Raw genomic sequence first — 18,597 nt, 5'->3', positions numbered from 1 at the left:
TTTGTGACATTTGTTTTATCCCCGGTGTTTTGTTTCTTGCATCTACAATATTTGTCTATTCTCTTTAGTAGTGTTACTGTTTTTAAATGTAAATGTTTTGTACAGTATCATAGTCCCATTTGCTTACAGGTTTATGAACTAGTCAAACAGCTAAATCCCTTCTCCAACCCACTTCAGATCAACCGGGACATTGTAAAAATGACTTGAGGGGATCATTTCCTTGTTCAGCATAGCAGCATGAGTGCAAATGGACCCTTGGAGTTGCTTTTCCTTTTCAGACACATCAAGGCAATGAAAACTTCCTACAGAATCTTGCAGTCTGAGTGCATGTCTGATCTTGATTTACAATATTTATCTTTGCAAAGTCAGTGCCTGGGAAGCACTGCTGAGGGGTCACAGTGCTGCCTAATTGTTAAAAAAGCCAAGCCATTGGTGGTACTCAGCAGTTGTTTACTAAATGTCTGGAAAAATCTATTCATGTTTAAAAAAGGTTTGTTAATCCTTTGTGCCAGTGGAGATCTTTGTTCTAACTTTATTTGATATAGCAACATGACTTTTTAAAATGCATATTTTTCCCATAAACATACAACAAAATAGAAATGTACAAAAAGAGCAGGTTGGACAAAGCACTTTGTGTTGTGAAAACAATTTTCCTCCTCTTCCTTTTCCTCCTGGGCTAGAATCCAACCTCTAATGTCAGACTCAGCCCAGACTACCAGGATTTTTTTTATTCACTCTGAACAATTTACTCATGTAGAGACCATAGAGAATTAACCATTAATTACATATAGGAAGGCCACCATGGATTTCTCAGAATTCAGGTTCTAGTTTCCAGCCCTCCGTCTAGCTTTGTAGGTTCATTTGCAGGAATTAGCATGTTACATTAAATTATTACTGAGCCAGGCAAGAGATCAAGATGTCCTGTGTTTTAAAAATAAAGAAAGAAACATTCCTAGTAGCTGACTGATAATGCAGTTTTAAAGCCTCAGTTTTTTCACCTTGCTATAAAAATGAAGACCATAAGCTCTAGGGATGGGGCAAATATTGAGACAAATTAGCTGACTGAGATCATGAGCCTATTATTTTATCCCCACTAGTATAGAGAGTGAAAGTATTGCAGATGCAATGGTCTTAGTTTTTTGAGAGATGGATACAAGGCCAGGCTGTTCTCAGCATCCCTTCATAACCATCCAAGGTACACCAACATTATGGGAGCCTTTGGAGAACTGACAGGAGGATATGTGTCATGTAGGCAGTGTTCAGAAAGGGCTGAAACTTAGAGGAAAAAAGCTGAGTGAAAAATTAATGATCTCATTTTAATAGTTTACATGGAAGCTCACTAGACTTGGGCTCTGGATTGTGAAGGAGAGAAAATTCCAGAGACAGGGTCAATTCTATTTGGCCTTGGAAAGTTTTACTTTAGGATCTGATCCTCTAGCCTAGTAATTTTAATTGGGTGTGCTGTTATTTATTTCCTCTCTTAGACTCTGGTGTAGAGTTTGTTTATCCTGTTAAATGGTTGCTCTAGTTTCACAAAAGACTTGACAGTTCTTTAGTGATAGGTGGAGTGATTCCCATATAGTACATAATTTGTGAAGGGCTCGTGGATCCTTTGTAATGATGGGTGCTATATTATCAGTAACAAAATGGTTACCATCTACAAGTGTTTAAAAAGTTTAGACAGAGAAGGGAGCGAAATAATTTAGGGTAGTGTAAGGGAACAGAACTAAAAATATTTGTATTAAGAAAAGTAAATTTGAACTAAATCCCGGGGAAAAATTCTAAACACTGAGATCTAGGAGACTGTGGCACAGTCTGTCAAGGCTGGTGGTAGCGTCCCTGTTATTTGTCATTTAAAATTGAACTAGACAAAGTTATGGGGAACATATTGAGGAAATAAGCTTTCATTGACTTGGAGGTGGACTAGATGTCCTAACAGGTCTCTTAATCTCCAATTTTGATGAAGGTGAAAAGGCTAAAGCTAACTTTAGGGTGTAATCTTTACCCAAGACTGGAACCTCATCATTTTGCCACAGGGTGAAATAGAGCCCAGCCAACTACACCTGTACTTCTCAATTTACTGTGCTCAGAGATCTCAGGAGAGCAGAGAGCTGAGGATAGTAAAACACCTTTTCACTTTAAGTTTTAGTGGTGGTTAAATTTTATCACTATTTTACCTGAAGTTTGTAGCTTAATTTTGAACTCAAAATTATTACAAATTAACCTGAAAATAGGATGACCTGAGAATAATATATCCTTCTGCTAATAATGTATCCTTCTGTTAATAATACTGAAGTTCAGTAACTGAATTGTCTTCTATGAAAGTATCAAACAGAAGCTCAATTTGAATGGCTCTTTGACTCATCAGAATAAGAAGCGTCAGATAGTAGTAGAGGGTGTCTCCCTGGATAGTGACAGGATGTCTTCAGTAAATGATAAATTACAGGGTTCCCCTGCTGTTTAGGGGAAATATTAAAACTATATTCTGTTAAAATACAGATCACTCTGCATCTGAATAATGAATTTTTTAAGCTAGACACTGACTTGGAGAATTAGTACAGTTGTCCTAATATTTACTCACAGAAACATCTTTGTATTTCAGAAGTAGATGGAACACCCCTATATCTCCAGATGTTGTCATGTATACATTTGAAGAACGTTGAACTATACTGTTTAATAGAGCAATATAGAATGTTATCCATTTTAAGGCCCAATCCAGCAAACACTCATGCATGTGCTTAACATGTGAGTTGTTCCCTTAAAGTCAAATGCTGGATTGTGGTGTTTATACATCATCCTAGATGTTCATAACCCTTTCCAGACAAAAGATACAGTCTCTGCCCAAAGAGTTTAGAACCTTGGGACCAGATCCTGCAAAGAGTTATGGCCCTATGCATTTAGTGTTTGGTACAGTGTCGTTTAAATCAATGGGACAACTGACTTCAATTGACAGTGTGTCAGTTTGATAGTTATTTATTATTTGTATTACAGTAGCATCTATAGTCCCCAACTGAGATTGAGTTTTTGTTGTACAAGACACCTTACAAAGAATAAGTGTCAGTCTCTGCCCCAGATTGTTTGCCATCTACATAGACAAGACAGACAAAGGGTGGGAGGGGAAACAGAGTCACAGAGAGGTGAAGTGACTTGCTCAAGGTTACATAGCAAGTTAGTGGCAGAGCTGAGAATAATAGAACCCAGGTCTCCTGACTACCAATCCTTTATTCACTAGCTCACACTTCCTTCCTCTCATAATATGAATCCCATTGAATTCTGTGGGACAGCACAAAGGTGACTGGATCATTCCTTAAGCTAGATGTGATACAAAAAGAGACAACAACAGATAAGTGGGTTAGGCAAGGGAGGGGAAAGGTTTAAACTCAATAGAACTGTGATATTATTTGTGTTTATGGGATATGCATCAAAATAATTCCACTGGGTGGTGTTTCCTTAGTTAAATTTTTAAAATATTTTAAAATTCTGTGTGTATTAATTTGGCAAAGAAATATGGTTCAGCCTTGGCTAGAGGCTCCCAAGAAGAACACTGGAATGTGCAGCATGGAAGTATAGCCAAGGAACATCATACATAAATTATGCGGGACTACAAAAGCAAATATTATTCAGGTCATACTGACTTTCTGTTCTAGAAATTTCTTGTTTGGTGTATAATTCTGGGTTGCTTTTGGGAAGTGAATATAGTCATTGTCTCTAATCTAGAACATGTTCATATTCAAAATGCAGTCTCTTCAGCAGGTAGAAAAAGTTCTATATCAAATTTGTAGGTGTTTGAAAAAAACAAACATGGAATAATCCTAATAGTCTCAGCTTAAAGTGTTCTTGAAAGGCTGTGTGTCCCTTCACTACACAGGGTAGGAGGAAGTTAACTCTGTGAAGTTAACACTGCGCTTCTCTCCTGCTTAATCCTGCAGAAGTCCCTCTGCCTGCTTTCTGTGAGGTCAGCACTTAGTTGTTGTTAGGTGGGCATGACACAGAGCATCCCTGTGGAGGGAGGCACTTGCCCCACCTCTGTGCCCCAACTATTGAGCATTTCCTCACTGAATATAATGCTGACTAGTCAGCATTATCTCTTGTGGATTCTTCCTCCATATGGGTAAACTCCATTTAAAGGTGGGTGGCCTCAGAGCAGCCAGTGACAGGGGAGGACTGTGCAGCACAGATCCAGAAATCACTGTACAGTACTGCTATAGAGGAGGGAAGTCAGGGGAGGCCCTGGGATTCTATGCGAGTGGAAGTTTCATGATATGGAGGAGTATTCCCCATTGATTTAAGGAAATCAATGGATTTTAGTGGGCCTTGACTTCTATTCATTCTGCTATGGTGAGATGGGCATGAGGAGGTAAACGCCACCCCATTGTCAAAATTTTTTGCAAGAAACAAAGTGAGTTGAAACTAAGGCTTTTTTCAACCCCTAGCAAAGTGCTTCCCATTTAGGGAATGATTTGTTTACAAGAACTCAGCTAAGAGAATCAGAAAGTAACCAATATTCCTACTGTAAATACAAATAGTTACACTTAGTGCTTTTTATGTTTACAAATCTACAAGGCCATCAATTGAAAAGCATGAAGGACAGAAGAAAAATAGTTTGCAGTGTTGTTAGAGCCATGTTAGTCCCAGGATATTAGAGAGACAAGGTGGGTTAGGTAATATCTTTTATTGGACCAGCTTCTGTTGGTGATAGTGATGGGCTTTAGAGCGATACAGAACTCTTCTTCAGTTCTTGAGGAAAATTAGCCCAGTTTTGTTGGGGCCATCCCATGAAATTTGCATCTGTTAGGTTGGATTTGTTCCTCTAGGAAAGGAAAATATCATCCTGTGTGTTTGGACTATGACTAACATGATAGGGCCAAAAGTCTGTTATTAGTAATAGTTTGCTTAGCAGATGAAGTGAATCTTTGCAGCCACATCTCACTCTTTGAATCCAAAAAGCACATTGGAGAATTGCCTAGTTCTTCGAGAGTTTGCTCATGTCTATTCCATGTTAGGCATGTGCGCATGCCATGTGCACCATCGCCGGAGATTTTTCCCCTAGTGGTATCCGTAGGACCGGCTAGTGCCCCCTGGAGGCCTGCGCCCATGTGCCAATATAAGGGGTGCCCCAGGTCCCGCGCCCTTCAAGTTCCTTCTTATCGCCCATGACGGATTGCTGGAACAGCCTTCTCTGCCTTGCGTTTGCAAGCCTTCTCCATTGATTTACCGAACTGTGTTTTGTAAATAGCCAATGGGAGGGCTAGAACTTTTTAAAATTGGGGGAAAAACCTTCCCTTTGTCTGTTGTTGTTTTTCTCTGGAGAGAGGGGAAAAGCGAGCAGTTATGCTGTGAGAAGCTTAAGGCAGATATGAAAAACCATCAAATCATACCTAGAAATTGCTTACCTGGAACCCCAGATATGTAAGTAAATAGAGAATGTCTAGAAAGATGTGATTAGGTTTATTTCTGTTTATCTCTTATTGGCTTGTGGACTCCTCTGTGCTAACCCCAAATGCTTTTTGTTTTGCTTGTAACCTTCAAGAAGTCCATCTTAAAGGTTGATGTTTACATTTTGTAAGTGGGTTTTTTAAATCTAGCAAAAGCCTAAGTTCCAGATATATTTTCTTTCTTTTTGTTTTTAATAAAATTTACCTTTTTTAAGAACAGGATTGAATTTTTGGTGTCCTAAGAGGTTTGTGCATATGTTGTTAAATTAGCTGGTGGCAACAGCTGATTTTCTTTGTTTTTCTTTCTCAGCTCTTCCCCAAAGGGGGGCGGGGTGAAAGGGCTTGAGAGTATCCCACAGGAAGGAATTCCCAAGTGCGCCTTTCTGGTTTCAAAGGGTTTTTTTGCATTTGGGTGGTGGCAGCATCCCAAGTCAGAGAGAAAATGTAGTCTTGGGAGTTTAATGCAAGCCTGGAGCGGCCAGTATTAATTTTTAGAATCCTTGCGGGCTCCCGCCTTCTACACTCGAAGTCCCAGAGTGAGGAATCAGCCTTGACAGCACATGACAGCATGGTTGCTGCATGGCTAAATCCCAAGGAGAGGGCATTCCAGGTCCAGCAGGTTTTCCTAGGTAGCAGAAAACCCTCTACCATGGCCACCTATCTAGCCAAGTGGAAACGCTTCACTTGCTGGGCACCCAAGCGGGGCCTTTGCCTGGTGCAGGTGTCCATGCAGTCCATCTTAGAGTATCTCCTTCACCTGAAGCACCAAGGTCTGCTACTGTCTTCAGTTAAGATCCACTTGGCAGCTATCTCAGTGTTCCATCACCCGATCTAAGGCAGATCTTCGTCCAGAAGCTGATGAACAGATTCATTAAAGGGTTGAGAGGCTCTACCCACAGGTTTGTGACCCAGTCCTGCCTTGGGATTTAAGCCTGGTCCTGTCCAGGCTCACGGGGCCACCTCTCGAGCCCTTGGCATCTTGCTCCCTGCTGCTCCTCTTGTGGAAGGTTGCTTTCCTGGTAGCAATCACTTTAGCCAGAAGTGTTTGAGAACTTCAAGCTTTGACCTCGGAACCTCCCTATACTGTTTTCTTCAAATATAAGTTCCAACTGCGTCCCAACGTAACCTTTCTACCCAAAGTGGTGTTGCAGTTTCATATCAATCAAGACATCTTTCTGCCTGTCTTCTTCCTGAAACTGCACAAAACAGAAGAATGGTGTCTGCATTCTCTACCTGTTTATATTGGCAGGACAAGACCCTTCCGCAAATCGACGCAGCTCTTTGTCACTGTCACCAGATAAAATGAAAGGTCTCCCGGTGTCATCCCAGAGGATCTTATCCTGGATAGTGGCCAGTATCCAGATCTGCTATGAACAGCTGAAGGCCCCACCTCTGGCCATCGTGAAGTTCAAGTCTATGAAATTGCAAGCATCTTCAGCAGTATTCCTGGTGCAAATACCAATGCAGGACATCTGCAGGGCAGTGATATGGTCATCAGTCCACAAGTTCATGTCACATTATTTGATCACCCAACAGGCCACAGATGATGCCAGTTTTGAGAGAGCTGTGTTACAATCGGCATGCCCCTGAACTCCTAACTCACCTCCAGGGATACTGCTTGTGAGTCACCTAACATGGAAGCAAGATGAGCAAGCACTTGAAGAAGAAAAAACAGTTACCTAACTTTTTTGTAACTGTTTGTTCTTTGAGATGTGTTGCTCATGTACATTCCAGGACCCACCCTCCTATCCCGCCATCAGAGTTGACGCCAAGAAGGAAATAGAAAGGTGCAGGGCCGGTGGCGCCCCTTATACCGGTGCATGAGTGCAGGCCTTCAAGAGATGCTAGGGCCGGCCCTCCAGATACTACTAGTGGGAAATCTCTGGCAATGCTGCACATGGCGTGCGCACACACCTAACATGGAATGGACATGAGCAACACATCTCGAAGAACAGCTGTTACGAACAGTAGATAACGGTTTTATCCTAGGTGACAGCTGTTTGAAGTGTGTGCAGGGCTTTGATGCAAGATACAATAAAATGAATACATAGACGAGAAATACCCGATAACAGTTACATAAGAGTTGTGGTTCCTCTAAATAGTTATGATACACAATACATGGTACAGCTTGCCACCAAATGCAACATATTTTGAAGGTGGCATAGATACAGTTGGATCAGTTTCCAGCTTGGAAAACCAGGATATGATGTTTGCACTGGTGTCAAGGAACCAGCCCTAGAGGTGATGAGGAGCTGCCATCTGCCCTGTCATTGAGAAAATTATAGGAACATTTTTAGACATGATTTTGTGTTAATGTAAAAGGGGAGTGTGTCAACTTGAATATGTGAAACACCTGTACTGCTCATGCCCAAGTCCTCCATGTCAAATCTCTTAATAAATTACACCCTAATCATTGAAAAATTATGTTTGAAGAAATTCTCAAAGCTTATTCAACAGCCAAATACCTCAGAGTTCAAAACTAGAGGCATACATCTAATTTTAAAATGTAAATCCTTTTGAAAATATTGTTTATTTTCCAATATTGGAGTCATCCTACTACTCCTGTCCCCATCCGAAAGCTACTTTTTGCTTAGAAGTCCTCATTTTAAATTAGACCATGTCTAAGCTAGAGTTAAGTCGACTTAAGTTACGTCAACGATCATAAACCACTGTAATTACAATGCTTGTGCATGTTCACACAATGTTCCTTACGTCAACAGAGCACATCCACAATTGGTGCTTTAGCATCGACAGAGAGAGCAGTGCACCGAGGGTAGCTATCCCACTGTACAAATCATGACCTTTTGCTGCTAGGAGTTCTGGTAATGGACTGCAGTTCATCATGGGGGCGGAAGTGCTCCGCTGGTATGTAGGAGCTGGCAATCCAGGGCACATCTGCAGAAGCAAAAGAAACAATACACAGAGTCAATATTGTGAGTGCACTCACAGCCTTAAATCATAAAAATTACATTTACCTCTTTCTCACTTTCCCTTGACAAGCACGGAGCACAGTGAGAGCCCTAAACATGGTGAGTTTGGCTCAGGCAGGAAAGGTGCAAGATGGGACAGAGGGCCTGGGTGGTTTCAGAAGGGGATCACAACAAGCGTCTAGTGACACTATTCTGAATACTTGCACTGTTTTCCATAGGTGGGGATGATCGAAGCTGATATCTCATTACTGAGGATAAACAAGGATGCAAGGGTGCATCTCTGTGTGCATGTTGCTTCAGATCGGGTCCATATGCTGCTCATCTGTGTGCTACTTTGATTCCTGCAGAAGTAATTGCCGATTAGCACAGCAATGTTTCCTACAGCAGGGAAGAAAAGGCCAATGGGGGCTGCGGGAAGCGGCGCGGGCCAAGGGATGTGCTGGCCGCCACTTCCTGCAGCCCCCATTGGCCTGGAACGGCGAACCACGGCCAGTCGGACCTGTGATTGGCTGAACCTGCGGATGCTGCAGGTAAACAAACCATCCCGGCCCACCAGCGGATTTCCCTGATGGGCCCCATGCCAAAGGTTGCCAATCCCTGGTATAGTCGATTTCACCATTTTACTACTATAGTTAGTAGTGTCCATTTGTTGTGGGCCTTTCACACAGCTGCAAGGGAGAGAAAAATATTCTAAATAGGAAAATGTAATTCTAAAACCACAAAAATTGAGAAACACAGTAAACTTGACATTTAGATTTCAAGTTCACTGTGTTTCTCTATTTTGTTCAACCATACTGTGCATATGGTTTCAATGTCAGCCAGTCTTACTGATATCCAATTTTACTGGCAGGAAGTCAGCTATAATTTTTACACAGTTGTATTGTAATACTGTGTTCTGGATCTCCTATATGCTAATTTGCACACTCTTTTGTGCCAGTTTTCTTTTTCCTAGCTTCTTGAATATGTTTATCCACATTCACCCTCTCCAGTCTTCTATGAGCAATTCTGGCATGGTTTTCACATTTTCAAAACCACATGTCACTTGATTTTCTTGGATTTTTCACTTTCATTTGATAAAGCTGTTTTTACTGGAATATGTTGTCTATTTTTCTTTCTGTCCCTTGAAGATGTCCAAAGGAGCTATGATTGTGGTTTAAGGCAACCTGCCGACAAAAATATATGTTAGTACTGTAATGAAGGGTGCAACTACTGTACAATGCTGATGCAAGTTAACTTCATTTCAACCCCAACATCATGTAGTGGGTGTATTTCAGATGTTTTCGATGATAATAAAGGCATATAGTCCTCTGATCACATAGAAAGATTAAATACATTCATCTTAGTATTGTTTGATAACATCAGTGGCAATCGCTATCTAGTCTTACAAACTGATTTGCTAATTGGTTCAGCTGTTGAGTCAATACAAATAACCATTCTTATTAGGTTTCCTGATACAATAATTAAAAATTCTTGATGTGTCCTTTCTGCTCACTGGCATCCTAATGTAAAAAGAAATCGCTTTGATATCAACACATACAGCAAGATCCGTTCCTGGATCCTGATCTCTTACCTTTGTTGAAGACAAATGAGCAGCATCTCTGTTCCTGCAAATACTGGAGGCCCTTCAGTCTTGTCTATGTGTCTCTGGGTATGTCTACACCGCAGTTAAAAACGTGCAGCTGGCCCGTGCCAGCTTACTTGGTCTTGTGGTGCGTGAGCTAAGGAGCTGTTTAACTGCTGTGTAGATGTTCGGGCTGGGGCTGCAGCATGAGCTCTGGGACCCTCCTACCTTGCAAAGTCCAAGAGCCTGGGCTCCAGCCCAAGTCCAAATATCTGCACTGCAATTACACAGCCCCATAGCCTGAGTCCTGCAAGCTCAAGTCTGCTGGCGTGGGCCAGCCTTGGGTTTTTAATTGCAATGTAGACATACCTTCTGGGGTTTGGCCATGCCCTTTCCACCCTTTCACTAGATTCTTTGACTCTGGAAGTGTAAACAAAATGGCAGTTCACTGTGCCTTCTTTCTTTATTTTCTTTTAAATCTCTTTCCACCCTTCCCTGTGCTTACACATGTGCGCTCACACACATTCTTTCCTTTCTCCTTGGGGCCAAAATTTCTGGAGCTCTCTTTCCCAACAGGGGCCACTCAGCCAAGCACGTTCTCACTGTGTCACATCCCTTACCTGATCATGGAACATGACATTCTCAACCCATAGACCCTCCCTCTGCCAGCAGACAGTCTCCACATCAGCTGAGACACCTCTCAGTGGATCAGATTTCTTCAGCACTTATGGCTTAACGGGGTAGACCATCTTTACTTTCCGGGATACTACAAGGGTAAATCCCCCAAGGCTCCTAGTCCAATCTATCCCAAAGGAAAAAGCTTCAGACTCCCTTCCCATGTACTTAAGTGGGTAACAGTCTCTTGGCAAGAACTCATCTCATGCCTCAGTGTTAAAAAATGTCATAAATGTTGACTCATCCAAACCTCCAGTAGGTGGCTTTTATGTTCCTCAAAGCTGCATCTCTATCCAAATCAGTGTTCCCTACTTGGAATCTACCTACAACACTACAAGCCTTCGTGAGTAAGGTTAAAATTTTGTCACTGGTATTTTTAGTAAAAGTTACAGACAGACCACGGGCAATAAACAGAAATTCATAGAAGCCTGCGACCTGTCTGTGACTTTTATTAAAAATACTCGGGGGAGGAGACTAACAGTGGAGCCTCACCAGGGGTTGACTGCCAGCTGCTGCTGCTGCTCCTGCTCCAGGGGCTGCCCCAGCTACTGTCCCAGCCTCGGCCACTGTTCCTGCTCCGGGGATTGACCCAGTCCCAGGCCGCTGCTCCAGCCCCACCACTGTGGCATGCTGATGCCACAGATATCATGGAGGTCCATTAAAATCACGGAATCTGTGACAGTATCGTATCCTTATTCGTGATCTATCTTGTTAAACCAAGAATATCCAGCTCCCTGTATCTCCTTTCCATAAAAATACGCTTCCTGGTCACAATCACATTGGCAAAGAGAGTCTTTGAAATCTCTGTTCTTAATAATACTTAGCTCTTACATAGTAAATTTTCCAGAAGAACAAGATACGTTTGAATCATTCATAGCCAAGGTTAACTCTTCCTTTTGTACCTCAGAGGAGGATAAATTCTTCCTTCCTTTACCCCAAAACTTTGTTTCTTTCAATTTTAACTTCATGGGCCTGAAACCATCCAAATACCACATAGTTAGGATCAAGTGCTGCATCACTTGAGCATATTCAGCTGCAAATAATCAGATTCCAGAAAGGACGGGAGCCCACCCAGTGTGACACATGACAGCCTCCTGGGCAGAGAGGGCATCCCTGACCATCCGGCCACCTGTTCATCTATCAACCCTTTTATAAAGCACTACATCTCCTCTGAGAAAAACATCCTTCAGAAGGATAGTGCTCCAACAGTAGTCCCAAAATAGATTAATTCTACCAATTTTAGGGATGGAGCTACATTTTCTTCTGCCTTACTTATTTCTCCTCAGAACTAATTTTTCCATGCTGCTTCCTACCTCCCAGTTGTTTGAGATTGGAAGACAAAAACAGAACCAAAATTGAAAATTTGTTACTTGATTATTTCCTTTCTGGACTGACCTCTCCTCATTCCTTCTCCACCTGAAACAAATTGTGTGTGTGTGTGTGTCTTCTTTAGTCTCTGTGTATAAAGATAGCACAGTTAGCACTTAATTTATAAATGACGCTTAATCTACTAATAAAGAATTAAGTGTTTCCTTACAATTTTGGAAACATTGATCTCGCACAGGGGCAGAAGAGGGCATAGCCAAGCCCCAGAGCCTGCATGGATGAGTCTGAACTGCTCCAGTATTTGCTAGATGATAAGCACAGCTCGTTTGTCTTGGACTAGAAGAGAGGTCAGTCCCAGAAAGGAAATCATGAGGAAACAAATATTCCATTGCATATGTTATCAGTGTACTAATAGTAGATAATATTACGGGAACATCCCACAACAAATTTAGAAAGTTAAATGTCAAAGGTGGGTCACAAATGTTTTTCTTTTCCAAGATCATCATCTCCAGTAGATGTTTATGGTGTCCTGGGGGGTACTGATTTTTAGGGTGTCTTGTTTTATAAAGTGTTCTGTTTTATAAAGTTTTATAAAGTGTTCTGGTTTGATCTGTATAGGATGATAAAGTGAAGCTGTGTGGATTTTTCCCAGATAAATGGTAGTACATGAGACACCCAATAATACAGACAGAAAAACCTCCTAGGCACCTTATACAATTATAATTCCAAAAAACTCAAACCCCTGTTAAAACCAGTTAAGGTTGCTACATGATAACAATGTAGTTATCTATCACATCATTTATAAAATCCAAGCACTTGAAACAGCTAATAAATAGTTACGGTAATCATAAATATTGCACAGTCCACATAATGAGAACATATTATTTAGTAATAAAGAAATGCATATTCCATCACAGCACAACAAACATGGATCGATGGACTTTTGGTTTATTTTATATTTTATGTTTTGTTTTTTCATTATCTAAACATTACTTTCTTAAGGTTACTCTTAAGTGGGAAATTTAATTTTACTTATTTATCACTAGACAGGATTTTCAGGTAAAGCCCTTAAGTGTTTTTGTTGATCAAAATTAGAATGGCTCTTGTGTGAATCTGCCTCATACAATGCACACCTGAAAAGATACACATTCCTGAAATATCAGAGGGGTAGCCGTGTTAGTCTGAATCTGTAAAAAGCAACAGAGGGTCCTGTGGCACCTTTAAGACTAACAGAAGTATTGGGAGCATAAGCTTTTGTGGGTAAGAACCTCACTTCTTCAGATGCAAGTCAGTTGCATCTGAAGAAGTGAGGTTCTTACCCACGAAAGCTTATGCTCCCAATATTTCTGTTAGTCTTAAAGGTGCCACAGGACATTCTGTTGCTTATTCCTGAAATAACGAAATTAGCCATGCATGCAAGTGCAGCAGGCCTACTGTCTTACTCTGAATGTGGTAAGATGTGCTAAAAGAAAAACACAGCAAATGGTGTCAAACACTAGACTAGAAGCTGTGTCTTTTGGTTTTACAGCTAGTGCCCAGACTACTAGGTCATAGCGCCTCTACCAGCCACTGAACCTCATTGTGTCTTACTTATCCATCTGAAAAATATGGTAATAATGTAGCTTTGTGCGTACCTAACACCTTTTTCTCTATAGATCTCAAAGCACATTACAAAGGTGAGTATTACCCGCATTTTATAGTTACCCTAACTAAGTATAAAGATTTGAGTGAACTTCGGAGGCAGTGTGCTTAATCGAGAAGGCACTGGACTTAAACTCAGGAGGCCTGGGTTCCATTCCTCGCTCTGCCACTGGCAACAGGTGGCTTTGGGCAAGTCACTTCCCCTCCCTGGGCCTCAGCTTCCCCATCTGTAAAACGGGACAATGACACTGACCTTCATAAGGAGCTTTGAGATCTACAAATAAAAAGCGTTATATAAAAGCTAGGTTTTTTTTCTTAATGTATCAGAGGCAATGTGGTCTAATTGCTAAAATATGGGTCTACTACCTCAGTGATCAGGTTTCTGTTCCTAGCTGTGGCCACATATGTCCTATATAACTTTTATCAAGTGACTTAAACTGCCAGTTTTTCAGTTACTCCTCTGAAAGATGGACCCATGCACATTATCTATAGGACAAGGGGGCACTTTAGATGGAAATGCAGGAGGAAGACTAATTTTTAACAAATGTTGAGATTTCTTTTCTCCTTTTGAAAGCCAGCCCTGGCTGGTTCAGAGGTCAATGATGAAACGTGTGTGTGTGTGTGTGTTGTTTTTTTACCAGCAGCTTCATTTGACAGAGAACGATGTCTAGCTTACAAATAACATAAACCTCTTTTATTGTTCCTGCCCTGGGAAACTACATTTTGCCTGAACCGGGATAATGATGTTCCAAATGGTGTGGTGTAATGCAACTTAGTTGGGTAGGTTAAGGGGTACTGTGAAATGCTAGACACTTTGCCAACATTTCCAAAAGGAACCAATTTAAAATCTTTTATTCTCAAAAGTACTCAATTTCTTAAACATTTTCAGAACGCTTTCTGTTTTCAATGAGACTTAGCCCTAAACATTTGAAAGCTTAAAGTTTTGCAGGAGGACTGTGTTTGCAACCTTAACTACGGAAATGAGCTCTAGTCCATAACAAAACACATGTGCAGAGCCAGGAGTAGAAATCCCAGTACTTTGGCTCCAAAAACAAGCCTCTACCAATTGAGCTAAAGGGAAGTATCTACTACCTGTTACTTATAAAAATACACTTACATTCTTCCAAAACTGTAGCAAATCAAAAGAGGGCAACATAAACATATAGTACCTGTTCCTGATCTAGGGTGACCAGATAGCTACAGGGAGTGGGGGGGGTAATAGGCATCTATATAAGACAAAGCCCTGAATATCGTGACTGTCCCTATAAAATCGGGACATCTGGTCACCCTATCCTGATCCCACTTCAATCGATGGCAAAAAACAACAACAAATCCTCCCATTGATATTAATGGGTATAGGGTTGGGCCAAAAAATAATCACAAAAATCTCCCCAAACCTCTAATTAACATTGACTAAGTACAATATACTTTCTCCCTCGGTCCTCACATCCAACTACACCTCTACCCTGCTATAATGCGACCCAATATAACACGAATTCGGATATAATGCGGTAAAGCAGCACTCCAGAGGGGTGGGGCTGCACGCTCTGGCAGATCAAAGCAAGTTCGATATAACGCGGTTTCACCTATAACGCAGTAAGATTTTTTTGGCTCCCGAGGACTGCGTTATATCAGGGTAGAGGTGTATGTCTAAATCTTGCAGATTTCTTTTTGCCTAACATCTTTAAGATACAGCCTTTCCCATCCATCCACACAGCTAAAGCTCTATACTCTCCTCATCTCACATCTCATTTACTCCAACATCCTTTTCTTTAGCCTTGACAAATCCAATCTTGCCCCTCTGATATCCATTCACAATGCTGCTACAAAGATCATTTTTCCTAGTGTGTTGCTTTGACATCATTAGCCCACTCTTTGCATCCCTCTGATGTCTCCCTCTTCTCTGTCACATCAAACATAAGCTATTTGTCTTCACTTGCAAGGCCCCTCGTGACCCATCTCCACCTATTATCTTTCATTCAGTATTAAAAAGTCAACTCCTGCTTCCAATCAGCCAGTGATGCCAGCCTGTATTGCCACTTGTTAAATTTTCAAACTAACACCTTCATGCTTTTTCCCATGCAGTCCTTCATGCTTGTAAACATCCACAAAACTAACTCATTATCCTCCTTAAAACACTCCTTTCAATAACTCAGCCAGAGATTAGGGATCTATTACAGGAGTGTGTGTGTGAGTTTCTGTGGCCTGCAATGTGCAGGAGGTCAGACTAGATGCTCATGATGATCCCTTCTGGCGTTAATGTCTATGAGTGTATGGTGCCTACAAAAAAATTAACAGTGATTAGGCTGCTGGTGTGCTGGGACCACTGCCTATCACCCTGATCAATACTGTCTGCTTGTTTCCTTGTATTCCTACAGCTACCTGTTCCATCTGTTGTCTCTTGTCTTATACTTAGATTGTAAGCTCCTATATTTCTGTTCTGTGTTTGTACAGTGCCTAGCTCAGTGAGGTCCTGGTCCATGGCTCAGGCTTCTAGAAGACCTATGAGTATCAGGGTTCAGAAAATTAGAGATGGCTAAATTCCAGTTCCTCCTTTGTTGGGTTTGGCAGGTTCTCTCCTGGGGTAGTAGATGTTCTGTGAACACCTTCTACCTTTAAAATTGTAATCTCTTGTTCTACAAGTTGCAACAACAACAGCAGCTCCAGTAAACTTTTTTAAACCCTGTTGGTGTGAGTTGCGTGGGAGGGATGGCCATAGGCTGTGCACATCTGGGTGTGTTCCACGCCCCCCAGCTGTTGAGGAGGAAGAAGGAGCTTCTTGGCCTAGGTCTTTACTAGAAACTTTTGCCAGTATAATAACACTGAACAGTGGTGTAATCATTTATGACATTTTTATACCAGCAAAAAAGTCCTTTTGCTGATATAGCTTATTTTGTTCAGGGAATTGGTATAAGCTATACAACCCAAAGAGTTCTTTTGCCAGTATATACTGTCTCCATTAGAAGGTTTGCCAGTGTAGAATTACTGCTATAGCTATACCCGCAAACCCTTTTTAGTGTAGACTTAAACTTGTTTTCTTCCTCCACAGCCTTCTGTCTAATAGTGACATGAGGTTAAGAAAGTTTATACGATAAGTCCCAATAGTACATAGAGGAAAGGGGAAGAGACAGCAGACCACTTTCGAATGGTTCATATAGGAATGCCTACAGATTTTCTGGTTTATTTTAACTGTAGGCCCCTTAGTTTGTACACTCTTCAGTGGCTTAGTTAGTCTATTTTTATTATGTCTATATTTGGGTTTTCCTTTTGTTTGTTTTTTTAGGTTTTTATTTTTATTTCTAACAAAATTATACTAGTCAGTCTATCAAGAGGAGGTAGCATCAATGTAATTTGCGTTTTAGCTTTATAAAGCACTACCTAACATAGATGCTAATACAATATAAACACTGAAAAACAATCAGATCACAGTAATGAAGACAACTCAGGGAAGACCTCTGCTCAACATGCAGCAATGGTCAAAAAAGCAGACAAAATGTCGGGATGCATAAGAAATAGGGTAGAGAGTACTGAAAATATAACATCACCATATGAAATCAGTGGTACACCCTGACTTGGAATTTTGTGTTCTGGTAACCCCATCCCAAGAAGGACGTAACAGAAATGCAGTGGGGTGCTTAGAGGCTATGAAAATGAGTTGGTGCATGGAAAAACTCTCACATGAAGAGTTTGGAATGATTGAAACAATTTATCTTAGAGAAGAGAGGAATAAGAAAGGGCACGATAAATATAATATATAAAATAATGAATGGTACAGATAATGTAGATAGGAACTTCTTTTTACAATTTCATATGATGCAAGGTCAAGAACAAGAATGCATCCAATTAAATTAAAAGATGGCAAAGAGGAAATACTTCATGTAACATGCATTTAGACAACGGAACTTATTGCCATGGAGGCCAAGAATTTATCAGGATTCAAAAAAGGATTGGACATTTACATGGTTAAAAAAATATTCAAAGTCATGATAAATACTTCAAAAAATTGTAAGTGATATTGTATCTCCTGCTTCAGAGCAGAAGCCAGACTCCTAATAGGGGATCAGAAGAAACCTTCCTTTTTGGCAAGTTCTTTCATAACTGTTTTCTTCAGGGTTTCTTTCACCTTCCACTGAAGCAACTGCTAAAGACAAGATCCTGAACTAAATGCGCAACTGGCCTGATCAAGTATGGCAATTCTTGTGTTCCTATGTAATAAGTTTTTGTACAAAATGTTGTATGTGCTAATACCAGCAAAGACAAAATGAAGCCCTTTCATCATGTTCAACTTGTTTTTTATTTGTTCTCTTTACTTTCTAATTATGTATTCTGCTTTATTTGCAGGAACGTATCATGGTCTTAGAAACAGTAAGTTTCTCTTTTTCTTTTCAAACCAATTCTAGTTCTTAAACAGATTTTCATATAGTCCCAAAAGGGAAAAGGTCCAGGATGTGTGAAAGAACTTTTCCAAACACTACCCCAACTTCCAAGAAGTTTTTGTTTGCCAATTGACAAAAATGAACCAAAGAATAGGTGAAATTAGCAACTAGCAGTGCGTTGGCATGAGGTCATTTAATGGAAATATGTTGGTAAAGCCTAGCATATTTTAAAGGTCAGAGCTCTATAAATACTAATTAGACAAACATTGCCATTTATTGAATTTGTTTAATTTGCTTAAGTTTAATGTAAAGTATACATTAATATCTCTTTACCAGCAATTCTGCACTTGGACGGATGAAGTGAGCAAGTAAATTTCAATTAATACTTTTGGGGGAATTCTGCGCCAAAAAATTTAAAATTCTGCAGGCAATATTTTAAAATTCTGCAAAATTCTTCGTATTTTGTTGGTCAAAATAACATTATGTAATCATGCCAGTTTCAATCATTTTGGTAATTTATTTCAAAATACTGTACCTGTCAGCAGCTATGTCTGTAACAATACAGACACACACAAAATTCCCCTGAGTAGAGAGTTAAAGAAACCCCTACGACAACCGAGTTCCTGTTTTTCTGCCCCCTCCCCGCACCCTCA

The 18,597-nt window shown here is 40.7% G+C and overlaps 1 protein-coding gene across 9 annotated transcripts in view; it reads left to right on the top strand.

Moving 5' to 3' along the window:
- Nucleotides 1-18,597, top strand: part of CEP128 (centrosomal protein 128) — a 418,852-nt gene that overhangs the window by 331,036 nt on the left and 69,219 nt on the right. For 8 of the 9 annotated variants that reach the window (XM_065593465.1, XM_065593464.1, XM_065593466.1 and 5 more), the window contains one exon: nucleotides 17,910-17,933. The exons of the other annotated variant lie outside the window; for it this stretch is intronic. In XM_065593465.1, the coding sequence (XP_065449537.1) occupies nucleotides 17,910-17,933 (24 nt within the window). The remainder of the gene's footprint in view (nucleotides 1-17,909; nucleotides 17,934-18,597) is intronic. 9 annotated transcript variants of the gene reach the window in all.

Source organism: Chrysemys picta, chromosome 4 (assembly GCF_011386835.1).
Source record: "Chrysemys picta bellii isolate R12L10 chromosome 4, ASM1138683v2, whole genome shotgun sequence".
NCBI classification, from domain to species: Eukaryota; Metazoa; Chordata; order Testudines; family Emydidae; genus Chrysemys; species Chrysemys picta.
This window is presented reverse-complemented; position numbering and strand designations above follow the sequence as displayed.